The sequence below is a fragment of the Megascapheus bottae genome, chromosome 5, assembly GCF_031878675.1.
Source record: "Megascapheus bottae isolate mThoBot1 chromosome 5, mThoBot2.hap1, whole genome shotgun sequence".
NCBI lineage: Eukaryota > Metazoa > Chordata > Mammalia > Rodentia > Geomyidae > Megascapheus > Megascapheus bottae.
Genome location: NC_143513.1, coordinates 82,034,660 through 82,056,856, shown reverse-complemented (window position 1 = coordinate 82,056,856; position 22,197 = coordinate 82,034,660). Strand labels below are relative to the sequence as shown.

At 58.4% G+C, this 22,197-nt stretch overlaps 1 protein-coding gene across 8 annotated transcripts in view; it reads right to left on the bottom strand.

The window, feature by feature from the left end:
• Positions 1–22,197, bottom strand: part of Agap3 (ArfGAP with GTPase domain, ankyrin repeat and PH domain 3) — a 47,627-nt gene continuing 25,430 nt past the window's right edge. For 3 of the 8 annotated variants that reach the window (XM_090333546.1, XM_090333545.1, XM_090333548.1), the window contains 10 exons: positions 19,472–19,564; positions 15,087–15,191; positions 8,961–9,129; positions 5,522–5,689; positions 4,072–4,209; positions 2,201–2,355; positions 2,015–2,105; positions 1,676–1,898; positions 780–1,035; positions 1–660 (listed from right to left, as the gene is read on the bottom strand). In XM_090333546.1, coding sequence (XP_090189672.1) covers positions 454–660; positions 780–1,035; positions 1,676–1,898; positions 2,015–2,105; positions 2,201–2,355; positions 4,072–4,209; positions 5,522–5,689; positions 8,961–9,129; positions 15,087–15,191; positions 19,472–19,564 — 1,605 coding nt within the window. In that variant the 3' untranslated portion in view covers positions 1–453. Of the gene's footprint in view, positions 661–779; positions 1,036–1,675; positions 1,899–2,014; positions 2,106–2,200; positions 2,356–4,071; positions 4,210–5,521; positions 5,690–8,960; positions 9,130–15,086; positions 15,192–19,471; positions 19,565–19,703; positions 20,639–22,197 lie in introns of those variants that run through there. The other 5 variants (XM_090333543.1, XM_090333544.1, XM_090333542.1 and 2 more) reach the window with 2 other exon arrangements.

Here is a 22,197-nt window from a genome sequence, read left to right as displayed (position 1 = left end):
CACACACACAGTCTGGTTTATTGGCTCATCATACACGCACACTGAATATGTACACAAACATAAATATTCCAATGTACAAATTTTACAAGGGACTCAAAGATCGCCCCCTTTTCTCTTCCATCCAGCACCCCTATCCTGTGCCCCGTCCTTCCCCACTGTAGAATGGAGACTTGTGGGGTCTGGCACTGGGAGGCAGGGGTTTGGAGGAGGGAGAGGTCCTGCCCCCCGCTCCTCACAGGCGCCTCCAAAGGGTCCCGTCCCTTCTCAGTGGCACCACAGGGCAGTGGGCTAACAACGCTTCTCTGCTGCAGCCCGACCCCCGGTTCCCTTCTCCTCTTCTCCCTCCTCTCGCTGCACCGCCCCGCTTCTCTCCATGTCTGTTTCTCCGGGCCTGCAGTAGGAGGGACACCAGGCCGCAGAGTCCTTCTGATCCCTCTGCCCTCTTCCTGGACCTCATAGGAGACTGGGGCTGCGGTGTAGCTCGGCAGAGGAGTTGGTGCCATTGGCGGGTTCTCTGTTGGGGGTAGGGGCTAAGCCACAGCCCTCCACAGGACAGCCATGTTGGATCAAGATGTCTGCACACTCCTGGCTGCCAGCCCGGCGGGCGTAGGCCAGTGGGGTCAGGCCTCGGGCATCCCGGCTCCTCACGTCCACCCCATACTGCAGGAGGAAGCACGTGTTCACAGTTGGCCTGGAAGCCGGCCTTGAGTTCTGGGGGGGGGGGGAGGAGAGGGAGGGAGAGGAAGGGGGGAGGGGGAGGAGGAGAGGGCTGGACTCACCCAGATGAGCAGCTGTGTGAACACCACGTTAGCCATGGCACTGGACAGGTGCAGCGCCGTGCGCCCGTCCCCGTCCCCGTACGTCTCGTTCACCTCCTCCTTGGAGCCGTGCGCCAGCAGCATCACCAGCAGCCGCAGGTCGTCCTCCACCACGGCCCGCAGCAGCTGCTGCCCCAGGGGCACGTCGGAGCTCGGCAGCGGGGCCAGGAAGAGCTTCTGCTCGTACTTGGCCCGGATCCAGCGTTCCTTCTCCTCCCTGCAAGCACAGGTCCATCGAGGCATGAGCCAGGGAAGGAAACTGAGGCACGTGAGGGGTGGGCAGAGAAGCACTAAGCAGGAGAAAACAAGCACCCGGGAAGCAGGGAGCGCAGGACAAGGCTGTGGATGTACCGAGGGCCCTGAGAGAAGGGAGAAGCCCAGGGGACTGGTGGGTCACACAAAGGAAGGGACACTGCAGGAGGAAGCCCAGCAGCGGGGACTGGAGGAACAAGGGGCAGAAGACTGCAGACATGCCTGAGAGGCAGCTTATCTGATGATGAACTCTCTCCAGCTGACAGGGCCACAACAAAGCAGGTGGGGGGCACAGTGACCCTATCTACCGCCCATTCTCCCCATCTCACCCTGCAGGCTGGGGTGTCCTGGCCACACAGTGATAGGGACCCTGCGCATGCGCCTCCTGCTGGCCCCTGACCTGCTGATAACGGCTCAGAAAGGGCCGTTGTTGTGAGGCGCCTGAGTGACAGGCACCGTGGCAGGGGAGGGGACACCTCCAGGGGCCAACTGGCCGGCAGACTGAGCGCTCGTTTTAACCCCTCTCACTCTGAGTCCCATTCCGTCTGTCAGGCCAACATCAAAGCCCCCGCCGGCCAGCCTGCGCCGGGGTCCCGTCCACTCGCCTGCAGGCTTCAGGCCCTGGCTTGGCATAGCCGTCCAGGGCTCCCTCCCAGACGCTGTTGGCCAGGGTGTTGCCCATTGCCGTCATGACAGCCAGCAGCTCGGGCGGCCAGTCGTCCAGATCGAGCGAGCGGACCCGGGAGAGGTGCGCCCCCAGGTGTCTGTGGATCCCCGAGCACTCGATGCACATCAGAGCCCCCAGGTTCAGGCTGGCCCAGTCTGGATCTAAGCAAAGAGATGATGATGATGGCAGGTGGCCAGTGGCAGGGAAGGCCTCCTCTTCCTCCTCCTCCCTCTGCCGCCCTCCTCCTCCCGGCTGCTCAAACCCTCCCAGCACTCACTGGGGGCCTCACAGTCGATACAGAAGCTGTTGCCTCGGACGGTGCGCACGGCCTGCACGGCCAGGGCTGTGTTCTGGTTCCCCAGGCGCGTCTGCCAGGTGGCGGGAGAGACGGGGCTGCTCAGGCACGGGACGGACCCTGCCCCACCAGGCCGGGGCCCCGGGGCACCCAGCCACCCATGCATACCTTGTCTTTGGCGCTGCGGCAGCCCTGCAGGCTGGCCAGGATCTGCGCCTGCACGCTCTGCACCCACAGCTCTCGCTCTTCTGCCGTGGAGGCCTCGAAGTGCCATGTCTGCCCCGTGAGAGACACGACCACGAACTCGAAGGACTCCTCAGCCTCTGGGGGAGGGAGGGCGGGACCCCGTCAGGACTCTTGGCACAGCCCTGCCACAGTCCATTCAGACCCCACCGCTGGCACTCATCCTTTCCTAAATCTGCCCTCTGGACCCCAGGCTCTTGCAGACAGGAAAGCAGTGACTTGCAAGGCTACCACGAGCCGGGGGGGGCCCCTGTCCCCAACCACCTGTGGAGCCTGGGGAAACACAGGGTTCAGTGTGCACTGCCAGGAGCCAGCATGGGGCATCCTGGAGGAAGAAGGGAGGAGGCTCCAGGGTGGTAGAAGGCGAATGCCGGGAGGGGAGCGGCGTGGCACCATCCGTACATGTCAGCTGCAGCCGCCTCATTTTGCACCTCATTAAACCCAATATTCCTGACGGCGTCAGCCCGGGACTCCTGGGAGTGGGGCCCCTCCCCCACGGCCCCGGCACAGACAGGCAGGAAGGGCAAGGAGTGGGGGGGAGGGGGAGATGTCTGCCTCATGAACCAGAGGACATAAGCCAACAGGGACCTGAGGACATTTGTAGTGACAAGTACTGGGGCTGGACGGTGACCCCGCACACTGTGCTGTCCAGGCTCTGGACTGCAGCCACACCAGACTATACCCAGGGGCCACTGCCCTGCGAATAACTGCCAACAGGCAGTGTGACTTGTCGTGGGGCCACATACAGAACTGGCACCTGCGGAGGCCCTGGGGCGAGTCATGTCTTCTGACACAGCTCAGCTGTCTAGGCTTGAAAATCCTCCCAACCTCTCACCTCAAGACTCTCACGGTCCCAGAAGCCCTCCGCTGGGCCTGCTGGAATCAGAGCTGCTTTCCCTGTCCTCATACAGATAACCATCCCACCTCACCCCCAGGGGCCTCCTCAGGGCTCCTCTTCCTCTCCCCCTCAGCCTTTGAACACATCAACAGCTCCAACATCTGTGGACCATGGATGCCACATGACCAGGCATCCAGGTTGGCTGAAAAGCTCATCTCTGTCCACCCACACCCTTAACTTGATCAGTGAGAGCAGAAAGGAAGAACTGTCCAAAGAAGTTTATCACAAGATTCCAGTCAGTGAGAAAAGGGAGGTTTTGAAGACACTCTGGGGGGCACCAGGGGGCAGCACTGTAATTAACAAGAGACCAGAAGTCCCGGAGGAACTTAAGGAGCTGGAGACCACACACATGCACAAGCGCACGCACACGCACGCACGCACGCACGCACGCACACTTGTGAGCACCTGTCATGTCCCCAAGTCCAACAGCAGAGACAGAAAGGAGGTTCCAGAGGAGCTGTCTCTGACTTTTAGAATGACGGAAGCGCAGCACGAAGTCCCATGGAGTTTCACAGATAAGAAGGCACGAGCTTTGCTAAGGCTCTAGCTTACTGGAAGAGGATGCAGAGCTATTTTTTTCCTTTTTTTCTTTGCCAGTCCTGGTGTTTGAACTCAAGGCCTGAGCACTGTCATTGGGCTTTGTCAAGGCTAGAGCTCTACCACTTGAGCCACAGCAACACTTTGGCTTTTTCTACATATGTGGTACCGAGGAATCGAACCTGGGTCTTCGTGCATGCTAGGCAAGCACTCTACCACCAGGCCATGTTCCCAGCCTTTCTGTTTTGTTTTGCTTGAGGAACTCTCCGTGGAATACATAAATGGAGTGCTACTTTTGGGGTACTTGGCCTGGGTCCCAAGGCCCACCTCCTATGCCCGATTCCCTCTGGGTCCCCCTAACCTTCAGCAGCACTGCCAGGGCCGTCTGGTCGGGGGGTCCCGGTGCTCTTTTTCCGACGGTGCTTCTTCCGGTTGGAGTGGGGAGATGGGGGAGGCTCCAGCTTGGGGCTGGAACTGAGCACCTCAGCTGTGCCACTGGCTGGGAGGCGAGAGGTGGAGAAGTGTGGGAAGGGAGTAGATGTGGGCACAGGGCCTGGGGGGGAAAGGACCAGATCTGCTGGGCACAGGGCCTCCCAGCCCCCGAGCCCACCCCAGCCTTGGAGAGAGTAGGAAGGAAACAGTAGGGAGAGCAGGACACTGGCAGAGGGCGGTGGTGGCTTGTGCAGCCTGGAGGGGTGGAAGGCGGCCCGGGGAACTCACAGGGAGATGGAGCCCCAGCAGCTCCGCACCAAATTTATCCTCAATCACACTCCCCGCTCCTCACAATTAATAGCAGAATTAGAAACAATCAGGGAGCTGCCTAATTACTGTCAATTAGAGCGCGCTAATCAAGCTCCGTCTCCCACACCCCGCCCGGTGCTCACCACTAAATGTCAAACTTCATTAGAGGCAGACACGCTCCCTCCCTCCCTGCCTTCCCCCTTCCAGACGCAACACCAGGGCCTTCACCAAGGCCAGACAGGCCGGCAGAGGCTGACCCAGGGGAAGGGCCTGGCCTCGGGCTCTGGCCCCAAGATGGGGCCTGCAGGCCCAGCCTGAGGCCCAGTGTGAGAAGGAAGGGTCTTTGGGGGTGGGGGCAGAGGCGTGTCAAGGAGAGGAGCAAATGTACCCTTCTCAAGGGAGGAGGTAGGGCCAGGGGCCCAGGTCCACATTCTGGCTTACCAGGGGCAAGTGACGTCTTAAGTCACTGCCCTGCCTTCACCCCTTCTTTTGCCAGTAGGGGATGGTAGACAGGAGAAGAGGGCAGTCCCCAGGCCCCTCACAGCCTTTAGAACTGACAAGAGGGTCTGTGACCCAAATGTCACAATTGGCAGGGGACAGGGACAGAGAGACAGAGGGACATGAAGAGCTCAGGAAGAAGTGAAGAGGGCTGAGATCAGGAGTGGCTTCCGGCCCCCTGGGATGGGGCAGGCCTGGGGGAGGGCCCCCCCCCCCCGCCAGAGCTACTGTCTCAGGACCCTTCTCCCAGGGCCAGTGCAGCCTTGAGATGGTGGGCCTCCACCTCCCCACTCAGTGCTCCTGCTGAGAGGCTGATGAGCTCACTGCACAGGGGGCTGATAGGGTTGCAGGAGCACCACCAGCACAGCGAGGGAGGAGGGAGGAGGAGCGGTACAAGGCGAAATCTTTAGCCTAGGCTGGAGGAGCCAAGACGAGGATAAGTGGCAGGAAGCAACTGCTCTTGGTGGCAGAGAAGGGTCAGAGCTCTGACTCCTTTCCAGCGAGCAGCAGCCCGGAGGCCGGAGCCGGCAAGGCTTCCTCCTTCCTGCCCTCCACCAGGGAGCACCACTCACCAGGGAGCTGCACGCCGGGGGGCAGGGCAGCTGCCTCGCTCCACTGGTCAGCACTGGACACGGAGCAGGAGCGCTGGTGCAGCCCCTCCACGCGCGGGGTAGCCCAGGCTGTGCTGCCGAGGGGGCGCTCGGAGTGCAGGGACGAGCTGCTGGCCGAGTGGGGAGCACCTAGGGGGGCGGTGGGGAGGGGTCAGGCTGGGAGTGGGGTGGGGCTGCACCAATACTGTCCCGAAAGACTCCAGTAGACTGGCCAACACGGAGCAGTTCACGGGTGGCCTCCCGATGTCACACTTCACACACACGACACCACAGGAGATCTCCACAGTTGAGGTCTGGAGGTGCTTCTGGCCAAGGCTCTTCATCTCGCCACCCCCCACAACCTGAGACCTCTGTACCCTACATTCTGGTCCATATAAACCATCCATTTGATTTTGCCTCAGCTTTGCTGCCATTCTGACGAGAAATAAGTGTATCAAATTCAAGTAATTATGTCTAATTAGTATTAGTAATTATCCTGTTGGGCTGGAGAAAATTAATCTTTCGTTTCCCATCAGGGAAGAATGGCAGAGCCAAGGGGAACGGAAGGCTTGAAGAGCGCCAAGTCTGGGCAGTCACAGCCAGGCGCGGGGCAGGGGACTGAGCTCCCTCAGCCTTCTCCTAGAGCCTCGAAGCCCCTGTGAACAGAGCCTGGCAGGAGGCACAGGGGCCTCAGGGGCCAATGGCATCTAAGAGGCATGAGAGGAACATGGGTAACCCTCCCCTGGGTGGTCACTGAGGTGGCCACAGGTCTAGGACAGGAGTCCTTAAAACTGAGGGGCTGGGGGGCTGCGCCAGGTACAGAGGTGAGCCTGAAGCAGAGCGGCTGGGAGCCAGGCAAAGACAGTGAAGCCAGCAGGGTGAGAACTCTCCACACTGCAAACGTGTGGGCGGGAGCTGCTGAAAGTTCATGGACAGCTGAGCCGAGCAGCTGAAAGGGGGAGGCCAGGCCAAATATCCAAACACTCTGGGGAGAGAGGCAGTGACGGTGATGCTACAAGGCAGAGACAAGTTTTAAGCGTCTCTTGTACTTTTTCTAACATGCACAGGACTGGATGCAGTCAGTGCTCAGCAGTGCTCTGCCCAGATTGCCACTCGCAGGTGACCCCCGGCCTCCACTGCCGCCTGTGCAACTCCGCCCAGCCCCTCTCAGCTCCCAGGCTCCTCCAGCCGTCCTCAGTCCTCAGCAAATCCTTCCGAGTTCCTGCTTCTCCCAGTCTTTCTACCTCCATCCCCTCCCAGGTTCCAGAAAGCTATCCCCTCATCCCAAGCCCGACCCAAAGACATCACAGGCCCAGCTTCCACCCCAAAACCCTGAGGGAGGGCAAGTGCTTTCCCTTTTCTTTGTTAATTCTCCCCTCATTACGCCTGCAATCCCACAATCAGTGTGCACTGTAATTGTCGAATTTGATGCTAATGATTAATGAATTAAACATGGAGCCATCAATTAGTCCTCCGAGGATAATTCTGCATAAAGCAGCGGATAATGTAATTACAGTAACAAAGATAATGAGATGTTAACATCGCCCGGTGAGCGAGAGACATGTGTGAGTGTGCACGAGGGTCGGTGTCAGCGCGGCGGCGGGAACACAGGCTTGGCAGGCGCCGTCCACGCGTTCTGGGGGGGGGGGGGGGGCTGCAATTACAGAAGCCAGCTCCTTCCTGAGCCACTTGGGTCCTCAGGTGGAGGCGACCTGGGCCCAGGTATGCCTCCTCCTTTGGGGAGCCACTCTGGCTTCCTCTTGCTATCTGTCTTCACAGAGAAGCTCCCCTTCTCGACTCCTTACTTGCTTCTCCTTGGTTCAACTATGAGAAACCCACACCAAGCCCACAGCTCCACGAGACGGCCACACCACTCAGCCAGCAGCCCTGTGTACGGCCTGCCATTTTTGCCACTCGGCATTGTGCCCTGCCAGGCAGACTGCCTTCTTCCTCGCTGCCTACCAGTGCTCTGCTCTGCACCTTTCGAGCACTCCCTGGTCTGGCTGGAGTAACACTGAGGAGGGAGGGAGGCACGCAAGCCCAGCTCCCTTCCTTACTACAGGACCCCGCACAGATCGTTAGCCAATTTGAGCCTTCGTTTCCTCTGAAAATGGGGACAATAATTTTCACTTCACGGCACTACTGTGGCCCTGGGGCCGGGTATGGGATCCGCTACCCGGATACAGCTCATCTGCTCCACGCCTCTCCCCAGGCCTCCAGCCCAGTCAGTGGTGGCCATTCCAAAATGACCCCATCACACAAGTGCCTCTCCTCGAGAGCCCAGCACCTGGCCTACTCCCCTCCAACCTGGTCTTCCGCCACCCAAGTCCCAGCAGCATTGTTCAGGGCGTGTCCTGTCTGTGACACAGCCTGACTTTGTCGTAAGTCCAACAGTCCCCAGGCACAAGTGGCGCAAGGCTGCTGCTAGGAGCTGACCTCTGGGGAGGGCCTGGAAGGGCAGCGCAGTACCCTGAACTGCATGTGCTAGAGAGGAAGGACCCGGGGCCCCAGCAGGCCAGAGTAATGGGGGGAAAGAAAAAGGTAGGAAGCCTGGCCACAGAGGCCCGGGAGAGAGAAATGGAGAAGGCTCCTGGGACAAAGGGCCTTTCACCTGAGCCTACTTGAGTCCATCAAGGGAAGAGGTAAGTCCCTGACTTCATTCCAGCTGGGCAGACACACAGAGGCCTCTCCTGTCCCCTTTTTGCCTTCGTCTCCTTCCATGGCAGACCTCAAGATGTTTGTCAGGGTGGCTCTGGAAAGGTGTCCCCTCCTGCCCTGGTTCTTACCAACACAGCAAGCTGAGATACTTACTGGTCTTCCTTGGCCCCAGCGGAGATGTGGCCCTTGGACCACTGGCCCCGCCCCTCCCCAGCCCTATCAGACAGCCATGGTCCCTCCACTAGCTTCTCCGGGCCTGTATCTTTTTCTTTCTTTCTTCTGTGTGTGTGTGTGTGTCATGGGGCTTGAACTTGGCCTGGGTGCTGTCTAGCCTTGAGCTCTTAGGCTCAAGGCTACCACCCTACCCTCTGGGCCTAGGTGCTGTCCCTGAGCTCTACAGCTCAAGGCTACAGCCCTACCCTTGAGCCAAGCCCCACTTCCTGTTTTCTAGGGGTTAACTGGAGATACGAGTCGCAGGTCCTTTTGTGCCTGGGTTGGCTTTGAACCTTGATCCTCAAGATCTCAGCCTCCTGAGTAGCTAGGATTACAGGCGTGAGCCACTGTGGCCTGGCGGGGCATGTATCTTGACGGCACATGGTTCACATAGGAGGATCCTGAGTGTGGCACGGCTGGTGAGCACATCTGCAGCCCTAATGCCCAGGCTGAGATGCAGCTAGACACCCATACCTGCCCACTGGCCCCATCCACAGCCACGGACAGGCTTCCAGAACTCTCCACACACCCATCACAGCCACCGCCTCACCTGTGCCCCCGGACAGCTGGGTGTTACTCCTCTCCACGGCCAGCCCATTGGCTCGGGGACTGGTGCCCGGGGCGGTGCTGGGGGTGGCTCGGGGCAGGCGCTTCCCTGGCACTTTCACTGTGGTTCGCAGAAGGTCAATCTCCTTGCCATGGATGTTCTGCATGTAATCCTAAAGCCAGAGGAATGAGACAGACAGAGGCACGCATCAGGACGGGCCTTCTCCCTGAGAGTCCCACCCAGGCCGTCCTGCTGGGCTTCCCGGGGTGCAGGGGACTGGGAAAACTGTCTCTCCACAGGGCTTCAAAGCCAACTAGTGCAGATCATTCAGAAGGGTCCATGGGGCTCAGCGGGGGCCCAGCTGGGAGCGGCAGGAGCCAAGCACCAAGGCCCGAGTTTCAGAGAAGAAAGCTAAGGAGACCAAGAATTATACCAAGATGGGGTGTAGGGCGATAGAGCCATAAGACGAACTCAGTAGGAAGACAACACACCATTAAGCTTTCAGACTGTCACCAAGCACACAGCCATGTCCCAGGCTCCCACTTCTCTGACACACTAGAAGCCGCCTGGTATAAGCATTTGCTACAGCTAAAAAGTTTTGGCCAGGTGCTGGTGACTCATGCCTTTAATCCTAGCTACTTGGGAGGCTGAGATCTGAGGACTGCAGTTCAAAGCCAGCCACGCAGTAAAGCCCATGGAGACTTACAAAAAACCAGAAGTGGAGTTGGGTCTCCAGTGTTAAGAGCAGTAACCTTGAATACAAAAAATCTCAGTGACAGTGCCCAGGCCCTGAGTTTAAGTCCCAGGACAGGCATTAAGAAAAAAAAAAAAAAAAGGTTTCATTCTTTTTGTTGAACTTAGGAACAGAACAACAGGTCCAGGGCTTAGAAACACACCTCCCAATAGTGGAGTCGTCATCACAGTCCCTACATGCGCTCTCTTCCCAACGATCTTAGCAAGGTGTTTCTATGCCTCTTTTGGGATGTGGCTTAGGAAGGTTAAAGATCACGAGGTAACAGATCCAGATCCAACAGATCCAGGCTTAAAAAGCCCCAAGGCTCTGCTACATCCCTACACTTCTTTCAGCCTGTGCTGAGCCCAGGAACTTTGGTCTATCTTGTATCCAGGACACAGCACACCCTGTCCCTGCAGCTTTGACAAATAATGCTTCAAGCTTCTGTCAGGCTCCTCCATAATGTGCTGCAAAATTCCCTTTTTTTGGGGGGGGGGCAGGCCTGGGCACTGTCCCTGAGTTTCTTTTGCTCAAGGCTAGCACTCTACTACCTGAGCCCACAGTGCCACTTCTGGCCTTTTCTATGTACTGAGGAATTGAACCCAGGGCTTCACACATGCTAGGCAAGTACTCTACCACTAAACTACATTCCCAGCCCCCAAAATTCCTTTTTTAGCTGGGTGCTGATGGTTCATGTATATAATCCTAGGTACTCAGGAGATTTAAGGATCATGGTTCAAAGCTAGCCAGAGCAGGTAAAGCCATGAGACTCTTAATCTCCAATTAACCACGGAAAACCAGAAGTGGAGCTGTGGCTCCAAGTGGTAGTGGGCTAAGGAGCTTGGCGACAGTGCCTGGTTCCTGAACTCAGCCCCATGACTGGAAAAACCAAACCAAACCTTCCTTGGGTCTGTCTACATAGCTTCCTGAGAGAAGAATCTGGAGTTTCACTGGTTAGACATGAAGCCATATCCATGTGTACCTTCATGAACATTCCAGCAGCTTCCCAGGAGGTGCCATCTTGGATAGGCTTTCCCATCCTGAGACCCCCCAGCTTCTCACCTGAACCCTGGGCAGCAGACTGCTTTTCTGTTTCTTCCTTATTTTAGTTTCAGGGAAAATATTCTCTGCATTAAAGGGAAGACAGAGGGCTATCCCTTGGGAAGCAGAAGAGCTGCTGGTCTCAGGACTCAAGGACTTGCCACTTGTTTGGGGAATAATCAAGATGTCAGTTAGACAAGGGGTCAGTGTCCCCCATTAGCAAGAAAGTGTGCAAAGCAGCCACCAGGAGGAAGAAGTGAAAGCAAAAAACAAAACACACACACAAAAATGAATTACAGCAGCCCCAGCAGCTCTCCGCTCTTGCCATGCCAGGCACGGGGCAGTGCGGGAGGTCGAATGGTACCAGCCGAGCTTTCTTTTAGCTCTGAGTTGGTCCTTCAGCTTTTTTGCTCAAGGCTGACATTCTACCACCCTTCTGACTTTTTTTGTGTGCTTAATTGGAGATAAGAGTCTTAGAGGCTTTCCTGCCTAGGCTGGCTCTGAACTGTGTGAGGTCCTCAGATCTCAGCCTCCTGAGTAGCTGGGATTACAGGAGTGAGCCACCACATCCAGCAAAAGGCAGCACTCCTTCAATGGACCAGGCCTCACCCAGGTCACTAGACAGGAAACATCCTCAGAGGTCTCTCTGCTGTCCACCTGCAAGCTAAACCCCATCCCACCAGCTGCCGCTGGTCCTGTGGTTTTGCTTTCAGCTCAGTGGTTCCCCATCTCACACTTCTCTCCGCCTCCATCCCAATACTCAGCTCCTGCACATTGCTCTCCCTGCTTTCTGTGCGGACTGAAAGCAGCTCCCTGCCTGTGCTTGTGCCCAGGCCCGCTCTACAATCCTATCTTGGATTGGCTGCTCCCGACAACTGTTAACAGCTGGCTGGGCCAAAGGCCCAGCTGCAGTTTCTCTCCTGGGGGAGGGACTTGGATTGCTCCAGTTCACAAGGAGGTCACAGCGGCAGCAAGTGAGCCCTGGGATGCCCAGGCTGGGACATGGCAGGAGGAACTGACCCTATGCCAAGAAGAAAAGCAACACAGAGGGACTCCGTTCAAGGCCAAGGAGCCAGAGATTGGCTCCAGGGAGAAGGAGGACCTAACCCAGCTTCTGCCTACACCAGACATTGCAGTGTGCCAGGCAGGCAGACACCGGAAATGGAGGGACCTGGGAGTCTGACCTGGAGGACAGCCAGTGAGGAGCCCTAAGGAGCAGCAGCAGGGACAGGGACCTGGGGCGCAGAGCAACAGCGTTTCCCTCCGTCAGCAGAATGGGGAGTGTGGTGGCGGTGGCAGCGGCGGCAGCACGCTCAGGAGAGCGGTCACCACGGCTGCCTTTATTACCCACCATCAAACAGCAATTTCTTCCCCAGCCTCCTCACTAATTACCCAGCCAGCGTTCTCATCTCGTTTTATTACTGGAATTAACAACGAGTTCAGAGCGTGGAAAGCTATTAAGATGTGTGATTAAGCCACATTCAATTAGTTTCTACAAACAATTTAATTGATGTTGCAGATAGAATTAACAGAAGGTGATTGTGTGAATGGCTCCGCTGGTTGCAAAATGGGGGAGGCTGTGGCAGGCTCTCTTGGGCCAGGCGCGATTCGGGCGCGAAGCTTGATGCTTGCCCACCAACTTGTGTGCCACGGGCCTGGCCCTGGGTGACCTCCTCCACCAGATGAGGCATGGCACCGGGTCCTGTCAGGTGAGACTCAGGCCCTTAGAACAGCCAGACAGCTCCAGGGACCGTGGGACCCTCTGTAGTTGCCGTCAGGACTCACAGTTGTAAGGGGGCTGCCTGGTTAAGTTTGCTGAGGTTGGAGAGAGGTGGCAAAGGGGAGATGGAGGAGGGAAGGTAGCAAAGGCCAGTGAGGGGATGAAGGAAGAGAAGGAACCGGGGAGAGGCACAGCCACAGAAAGAACCTAGAGCCACCGGGCTGGAGCACTCAGGCGCTCTCTTCTCTGCTTCCCCTTGGGCTGTGGCACTGCAGCAGCTCCCAACTGGATGCGTGACTTTTAAAATGTCGGTATTAGGGCCTGAATTTTAGGGACTGGACGCTGTCCCTCAGCTTTTTCACTCAAGGATGGCGCTCTGGCACTTGAGCCACACCTCTACTACTGGCTCTTTGCTGATTAATTGGTCACACAGACTTTCTTACCTGGGCTGTCTTTGAACCTCGATCCTCACATACCATCCTCCTAAGTAGTCAGGACTACACGGCTGAGCCACTGGCCCCCAGGAGATTTGTGATCCTTGTTGACAAAGTAAACGTCTACAGGGCAGGGAAGGTGATCTGCACCAGCCAGGGCCTCCTGGTATCCAGGGGGGAAGGAGCATGGGTTTTGAATCTAGGGTCCATGATGGCCAATGAAGAGCCAATGCTGACAGGCCAGGAACTCCTATTCTCGGAGGAGCCAGCCAGCCAGCCAGCCAGGCAACCCTCCTCATGGAAGCCTGAGGGTGGGAGGGGCCTTGGTCCTGGAGGGCTGGTAGGCCGCTGCCTCTTGGATCTCATCTTGTCAAGACGTGGGAGTCTGGAAGTCCCTGGCCCCCCGGGCAGGTTGTGTCAAGGCACTGAAGCTTCCAATATAACAAGTGTAGTGGGAGGGGCTGGGGGGATTCAGAAGCCCATCTCCTGCCCACCACCGCCACCCCCTGCCCCAGGCTCCTAGCCATTTCTGGGCTAGCCCAAAGCTAGGGACTCATGAGGAGCAGGAAATCCGGGTAACACTGACAGTCATAGGTCCGGCTCTCAGTCTGGCTGCTGGCTGACAAGCTGTAAACCCAAGCCTCTGCTCTCCAGCTGTTGAGGGCAGAGAGCACACCCGCTGGCCTTCCCTTTTCCTTCTTGCTCCAGAACCAGAACCCACCCCAATTTCTCTGACCCTTCCTCAACACCCCAGCTTGGGCCCCACCTTCACTCTTTGGGGAAGGGACTGCGGAGGGAGCAGACTCCACAGCATTAGTCACACAGCCAGAAAGAAGGTAGGTAGATCTGGAGCAAGGGGACAAACGTTCCCGGTAGGCTCCTCTGTCTAGATGGACATGGACAGAGCAGGTGCCAACCGGCCTGCAGCCATGTAACAAGGCCTCTGGGTCTCTACACACTGCCTGGCTCCTTTCATCGGAACGGCCATGATGCCTCTGAGACCCTTCCTGGACCCCTCCGGTCAGCAGGAAGCATCATCAAGCCACTGTCTTTCTGGAGCTAGCTCCGGAGAGGCAGGGCTCCACTGCAAAGCCTTGGGCCTGTGGAGGACCTTTGACAACCTGAGACATTTTCTGTCTCTGCCATACTCATAGGCCTCAAGCGGATGCCTCTTAAACTGGTCCTTCAGGACTCAGGAGACGGCCAAGGCCTGTGAGGACGGGTGGTGGAGGAGGGAAGGGTATATCCCTTCTGTTTCCTAGGAAGCCACTGCCACCTGACATCCCAGCTCAAGTCTAATCTTGTGAGGTGAGGTGAGGAAGAACCCAGCTGCCGTTCCTGGAATGGAGAGGCAGGGCCTGTGCGCAGAGGGGCCAGGCAGAGTCTGGCCTGCGCACTGAGCTCCCACGGCCCGCCCTTCCCAGGCAGTCTCCACATCTCTTCTAGTAGGGCTGTCGGGCAGGAGCTCAGGACCAGGTTATGGCTGGAAATGAGGTCCTTGCACCTCTGGGCTTGGGCCTCCCTCACATTATGTGCAAGCTCAAAGATGGGCTAGGGACCCTCTGAGGCAGGCCCAGGGCCTCTGGGCGGGGGGTGGGGCTGGCCCACGTGCTGTGCTCGAGGGGCTTCACAGGAGAACTCATTAGCCCCACAGTGGGGTGGTGACAGAGATGGATTCTGGTGACAGCTGTGTGCTGGAGCCACGCAGTGAGGGGAGGGGGAAAGGAGGGTGGGGAGTGCCACAGGGGCCACGTTACAGTCTTGGAATACCCATGGCCTCAATGCTGGGCCCAGCCCAGCTCTGCCCTCCCAGCCCTCTCCACCCACAAACACTGCCACTCTCTGTCTTCCTCCCAGGAGGACCTGTCTGAGGCCCTAGGTCATCGTCAACGTCTGGCTTAATCACCATGTTGTCTCCCTCCATCACTATGGTCCAGCAATGAACAACTACTTGGTGACCCCTACTCTAAGTGGGCAGACCAGCTCCCCACGCCATTAAGGCATGGGACTGAGGGCCCCAGGCCACCATCAGCTAGGTGAGCATCCCTGGTAGGACCTTTTTTCACAAGGGAAGCTGGGCTTGGATCTCACACCCTTCCCAGCCACAGAAGTGCAGTGATGACTCAAGCCAAGTCCAGCCGGGACCACTGAGCTGCTTCTTGGGCTGCTCTCCTGCCCTCCCTGGTGCCTGTGGGACTCACGTGCAGGCTGGGGTGGTAGGTGAGCAGCCCATTGTCACAGAGCGTCACGTACTTCTTCTTCCACTCCTTGTTCAGGGATTTGCCACTCCGCTTCAGCAGGATGCCCTAGGAACAAAGGCTCCGTCAGAGACCAGGCACCAGTCTCCCTATGACTGCACCCTGAGGACAGAGGCCGGGACCTGGCACAGGAAGGTCGCAATGTGCTATCAGGGAGGGTCAGGGAGTCCTCCCTTCTCCCGTGTCTGCAGAGCCGGGTGCTCCTGGACCACCCGCAGGGCGGGAAGCAGCCTCCCTGCGGTTGGGGTGGAGAGTGTCGCCTTTCCCACCCAGGTGGCCCTCAGGATGAGGGCTGGACAGGACCTCTGGAGACATCTCTGTACATGTCTGGCCTTCTAACCCCTTGGGGTAGCCTGGGGTAGGAAAATCCCCTACCTGTCCCAACCATGTTCCTGACCACCTGACCAAACCAGAAGCACTTTAAAAGCGAGGGTTAGACGGGTGGGGCCTGGTACAGGTGTGTGGCTGTCAGGTGATGAAGGAGGAGGGGGACCCCATACCCAAGCTTGGCGTTGGAGGATACCCACTCCTCTAGGCACAGGTGAGCAGGTGGGCCCTTGGCACTATAAATGGACTATGCCTCCAACTCGGGAAAGAGCCCCCCCCCCCCCGGAAGCCTTTAACGGCTGTTCCTATAAAGATAGTTTTCGGCTCTCAGCCAGCCAGGAAAATGGGGATGAAGGACTCAGCATGAGAAAATGGGCAGTGCCTCTGCCTCCCCTCCAGCTCCAGGGGAAGGAGATAAATGCCGCCTCAACTACACCTTTCCCTCTAGTCGGTACGAATGTCACTAAGGGCCAGGTGTGGTGCGACACCCTGTGGTCCCATCACTCCCGAGTGTAAGACAGGTGAGTGGCAAGCTTCCACCAGTCCAGGCTACGTGGGGAGACCAATCCCGAGGTGGTGTGTAAGGATTTCCACGGATTTCTCCCTGGCCCACCGGGGAGGAGAGGAGAGGGGAGGAAGGGTACCCACCCTCACTGGCCAGGTCCATCCCCTCCGCGGGGCAGCCCGCCTGATCCCCACCCTGGTGCCTCTGTGAGCTGCCTAGGGCGAGCTGCCTAGGGCGTGGCGCTCCCATCACAGGCCAGGGGCCAGGCTGGGAGGCAAACTATCCTGAGCCACAGCCAGGGCACCAGGACAGGCACCCCAGGGACAAGCATCACCAGGCTCTGGAGAAGCCAGAGGGCAGCAGAGGAAGGAAGAATGACCAGGAGCATGCATGACTGTGCAGGACAGTGTGCTGCCCTCAGGGTGCACTCCTCCCGGAGGGCAGGGTGGGTAGGCGGTCCTCTGTTCTCAGGTTACTTCTGATACAAGGGAAAGTTGCCAGCCTGTTTCCCTTTCCAGTATGTGCGGGGCCCTAACCCCCAGCAAAGCAGGACTGCTCTGCGCATGGAGATGGCAGGGCCCTGGGGTCATCGGATTGAACCAGATCCTCCTCCTCCCCCATCCTCCTCCTCGAGCAGAGCAGCGCAGGCCCGAGTGTGGGGAGGCAGCTCTGGGGGGGGGGGGGAGGGCAGTGTTTCTCCACCAGAGTTTTCCCCTTCTCTACTCCTTAATGAAGCTCGTTAGCTGGGTGTGGGCGGGGACCCAGGGCGGCCCACCTCTCACCTGCCCTTCCGCCCCTACCCTCCAACCTCCAGCCTTGCTCAGAGCGAGAGGAACCACGGGGTTCCTGCTCCCCTCCCTGGCCGGCAGTGCAGGCTGCGCCCGGCGGAGCAGGAAGCAATCTGGGGCGGAATGGGAGCAGTGCGGAGGCGACAGCCCCCAGAGGACCCGTTCCCCGCCGCCTCCTCCCAGCGCCGCCAGCCGACTTAATTGCGGAGTCCGGATTGATTGGGAATGCAAATGGCAACTGAAATGCAATCTCCACTCCCAGCAGGAGCTGGGGGGAGGGGAAGGAGCAGAACCCAGGAGATCGGGGCAGGAGGGGGGAGGGGAGGGCGTGGATCCCTGTGGGGTGGGGCCAGTCCAGGCAGGGGAAGTCTGGGTGGCCTCAGCACAGGGAGGGGGGTGGAGAGCACCCACCCCATCCCAAAGATGGCCACATGGCATCAAGGGCACCAGGCGGGGTTAACCACAGAGGTGCAGAAGGGGACAGCCCAAGAGACCAGCAGACGCTAGGCTGGCCTAGAACCCCAAGTGCAAGTCTACTAGGGTGTGGTCCTATTCCACACTCTCCCCCATCCCCATATAGGGGACTCCGGGAACCAGTGAGCCAGCCCCACAACCCCCAGGCAGGAAGGAGTGGGTGCTCACAGGAAGTGTTCTGCTCCCTTATTAGGTGTTTAGGTGTGCTCCTACCTACTGGGAGAGCGGCGCCCCTCACCCCCCAGGGAAGCTGGCCACCCCACAGTACACCTGCACATCTGGCAAGAGGCCACTGCGGGGGGGGGGTCAACAGGCTGTGTACAGGGCACACCAACAGAAGGGACTGCTGCCACTCCGTGCCCTCCCCTCCATCTCTTTAGGTGGCCACACACACAGAGCCGACCCGCAGGCACCAATCCCATGGACATTTCAGGGGAAGAAGCAAGGAAGCAGCACCCAGGTCCCTCTGGCTCCTGGGATGCATCAGAAACCCCCAACTTTAACCCATGAATCTTGCCACATACACTCCAAACTCTCACACATCTGCTCAGCAGGGCCCAACAGACCACAAGCCCAGGCCACACTCAATTGCTCTTCTATGGCGTCAGACCTAGCGACAGTCCCCTGTAGACTTGACCCGTCCAATCACCAGAAGCTGTACTACGCCAGCATGGGAAGCATACAACAGGCTGCCCACCCTTAGGGTCTCCTGAGGCTCCTGCCTGTGTTCCAGACACCCTTCTCCAGTCTATCTCCAACCACCCGGCAGTGCTAGAGGGCCACCACTTCTAACCACCCACTTCTACCCACAGACTCCTTCACTGGGCCGTGTCTCTTCCAGTACAGGTGCCCCACACGCATGAGAACCAGACTTGTGCAGCACACTGCTCCAGGAGATGGAGGAGAAATTACAAAGTAGCAACTAAACTAAATTTTCTTTACAAATAAAAGGGCCCGCTGGGTGCTGGTGGTTCAGGCCTATAATCTTAGCTACTCAGGAGAGCTGAGATCTAATGATCACCATTTGAAGCCAGCTGGAGCAGAAAAGTTTGCGAGACTCATCTCCAATAAAGCACCAAAAAGCTCAGGGTCAGCATGTAGACTCCGAGTTTACGCCCCAAGACCGGCAGAAAACAAATGGGCTTAAAATCCTAGCTACTCAGGAGGCTGAGATCTGAGGATCTTGATTCAAAGCCAGCCCAGGCAGTAAAGTTTGTGAGACTCTTATTTCCATCTAACTACCAAAGGAGCCAGAAGTAAAACTATGGCTCAAGAGGCAAGAATACTAGCCTTGAGCAAAAAAAACTCAGGGACAGTGCCCAGATCCTGAGTTCAAGCACTAAAACTGGCACACGCGCGCGCGCACACACACGCGCACACACACACACACACACACACAAAAGTAAATGAATGCACCTCTACTCTTGGCTATTCAAGATGCTGAATCTTGAAGTATCAGAGTTCAAAGCAAACAGGGACAGAAGGCTATGAGACCCCATGCCCAGATTGGAGGCACGGTTCAAGTGGTAAAGGGCCATCCCTGAGGGAGCAAGAGAGCTCAAGCCCCACAACTATCCACCTCCCCCCAAACAAACAGAAACTCAAGAGCTCCAAACTGAACCCACAGGTTTCAGAGGTGCTGTCTTTGTTACTTTTTTTACTCATGCCCCCAAGTTATTTTTATTTGGTCAGTCCCAGGGCCTGACCTCAGGGCCCTACTTGTCCTTGAACTTTCTCAGGGTTAGTGCTCTACCTCTTGAGCCATAGCACCACTTCCAGGTGTGTGTGTGTGTGTGTGTGTGTGTGTGTGTGTGTGTGTGTGAATGTGGTGCTGAGGAGTTGAACCAGGGCTTCACGTATGCTGGATAAGCACTCTACCACCAGGCCACACTCCCAGTCCCCCTCCCCCTCCAAGTTATTTTGAGAGTCCTCTTCCTTAAACTAGGGCCTAGTACCCTCACCTCCAGGTTGCACTCCAAACCAGCCAGTTGGGAACCGTGAGAAAAGGCAGCCGATAGCTCTTTGCTGCCCTCCAGTGATAATAAGGCAGAGCTGTGGGCCCAGAAGGCAGCCAGCCCAAGAAAGAGGCTGGGCCCACCGTTTCAAACAAGACCAGAAGCACTGAGGACTTAGGCCCGGGGTGGGGAAGCACCTGTCCCTCTAACCACGCTCCCATCCCAGAAGGCGCACTCCATCACGTACGTCCTGGCTCACAGGAGGAGGCAAGTGCTGACCTGTTTTATGGGGATGGCCCGGCCGCTCCCGATGCTGTCCACCTTGCACTCGGCAGCCTTCTTGTCCCGGTCCAAGTCGGCACCCTTTCGAGACTGGAAGAGAAAAGAAGAGGCGCATTAGAGGGCCGGGGCCTGAAGGGGAGAGCGACCCACCTGCCGTTTCCAGACCTCCCTCCTTCCTCCCCATCGGGCCTGGGCCTCGGCGGCGGGTCGGGAAGGAACTGAGACCACGAGTATTCCAACGGGTTTATTCTTACACACGGCACCATACAGAGCAGCACAGGTCACTGAGCCGGGCCCGCCCCTCACCAAAGAGCAAGGACACGAAATACCGAGGGTGCAAGGAGCACGCAGCCCAGGGGCTGGGGGTGTGAAAGAGATGGGAGGGCTGAGGAGAGGTGGCCGCTGGGGCTGAGGGCTGGCCGGGCCGGGAGCACAGGGCACGACAACTGGGGAGAGCAACGTCCGGAAGTGAAAGGGCAGGCGGCCCGTTTTGGCGGCACAGACACCACACTGCAAGTGGCGCCGAGTGCGTCGGCAGAGCCCAAGGGGCACAGTGGATGGAGAGAGAGAGGAGAGAGGCCAGAAGAGGCCCTGCGCCCTGCCAAGCTCCTGGGGCAGAGTCCACCCAAATGCGGATCCTAAGGAAATAGGGGGAGGCCAAAAAGAGGGGGCAAGGCAAGCGCGGTGGCGGTGGCGGCGGCTTCCGGAGCAGGAGCAGGAACGGCAGAAGTCCATGCAGGAAGGAGCAGAGGAGGGGAGGGGCAGGAAAGCTCCCCCCAGGAGCGGCTGGGCCAGTGGGCTTGGGCGCCCCTGCCCCTCTGGGCCTCGACGAGCTGGCCGGCCGGCGTGGGCCGAGCTCCCTTCTTCTCCATGCAGCGAGCCTGGCGCAGCGTCCAGCCGGGCCTGGTCCCCGGCAGCCCCCAGCGCGGGCTCCGGCGTTCCTAGCCTTCCCTGGGGGTGGGGTTAGTTACAAAGGTTCCTGTGGGTCTCTGGAGCGGGGAGCTCGGCGGCCGCTTCTCATCTGAGAGCAGTCCCAGGCCCGGCCCGCCTCGGCCCCGCACAGGGGGAATGTCCAGAGGTGCTGTGTCACCACCTGGTCTTCTAATTTGGAAGGAGTTGGAAAGGCCTTTTTGTTGATGAAAAGTTGGAAACAGTGGCACATATCTGCAAATATCGAAAGAATAAAGATTTTGGCAAGTTATACTCAAGCCCCGCACAAGTCGGTCAGCACTGGTCAGGGCAGAGACCCAGGCGCCTGGGGAAAGGCAGCAGCGGGATGAAGAGGAGCAGGAGGAGGAGCAGGAGGAGGAGGAGGTGGTCGTGGTGGTGATGGTGGTGGTGGCTGCACCCATGGGCAGGTGTGGCTCGACAGTCCATTTCAGCAGGGAACGAATGAATGTTCACCACTCAGCTGCCCGGGCCCCTTCCCTCCTGTTCTCCCAGGCCGCCGAGAGCCGAGGGGACAGGGAGGGGACACTGCAAGTGCAGTGTGGGAGAGAGCCCAGCCAGAGGGAGCAGGAAGAACTGGGCAAAGAATTGCCAGAGAGAAAATCGCCGCCCAGCAGCTCCGCAGTCAGCACCTGGCCCGGTCCCTTCCTGGGTGCCACAGCCCAGGCTGCCACAGCCCTCTGCTCCTTTGGCCCAGGGAGGAGGAAGGTAAGCGGGACCGCAGCCACCGAATCCCCAGACAGAATGCTGGTCAGGAGGGCGAGGTGCAGCCCACCCCACCCAGGCTGGTGAGCCAAGAGGCTGCCAACCGTCAGAGAGCCCCCAGGACCCTGGGGGACGGAAACCAGAACCAGGGCAAGAGTGACAGTAGTGAGCACGTGGAGTCACGGGGCAGACTAAAGGACATCACAACCATGCCCAGTGGGGGCGTCACCAGCCACAGAGCAAGTGGGACACAAGTGGGACCCTTGAGCAGGTGTGATGCCAACAGCAAGAATGGGGGAGGTCCCAAGATACCCCCATAGAGACAGACATGCCTTGAGGTCGCCTCAGGGGGCACTGGCGAAGTGAGATCACCATGGAAACGATGGAAAGAGTAGGTGACCATTGTGGAGATGGAGAGAATGGAAGGGCCCAAGGAAAGCCTGTGCTGTGGAGCGAGCTCGCAGCAGTAAGGGGCGTGGGGGAGGCAGGCAGGCAGCAGAGCACACGAGACATGAAGGGGCCACGGCGATGAGGCCACGGAGCCAGGCACAGGCGGACAGAGTAGGGAGGCAGAGGGTGTCCTGGGGTTGAGTCAGCCAGCAGGGGAAGGTAGGAGGTTAAGAATGGAAATCAAGGCAGTGGGTGACAGAGACAATGTTGGGGGGCAGGTGGTCAAGGGCGCCATTAGCAGTCACAGTGACACAGGCACCTAGCTTCTATGGGAGCAGCAGAGGCGGGGGGCGGGCATAGCAGGCGGCCATCTGTGCATCTCAGTGATAGAACAGCACACAAAGAAGCTGCAGGTCTGAGAGGGTTGGGCTGGGGAAGGTGCAGAGGTAGCAGCAGCCATCAGCAGAAAAAGGCTGGTGTGCATGCATGCACACGTGTATGCTCGCAGGGTGAACGGTACACACAGCGCTGGTGGGAGGAGGGAGGAAGCAGCAGGAAAGGTGTGTGGGTGGGGCAAAGGGTGAGGATGGAGAAGCAAGGCCCAGGGACACTGGCTCTGTCTGGGCAGGGTCCTGCGAGTCTAGCCTGGCCAGCTGGACTCAGGCCCAGGCCAAGAGCCA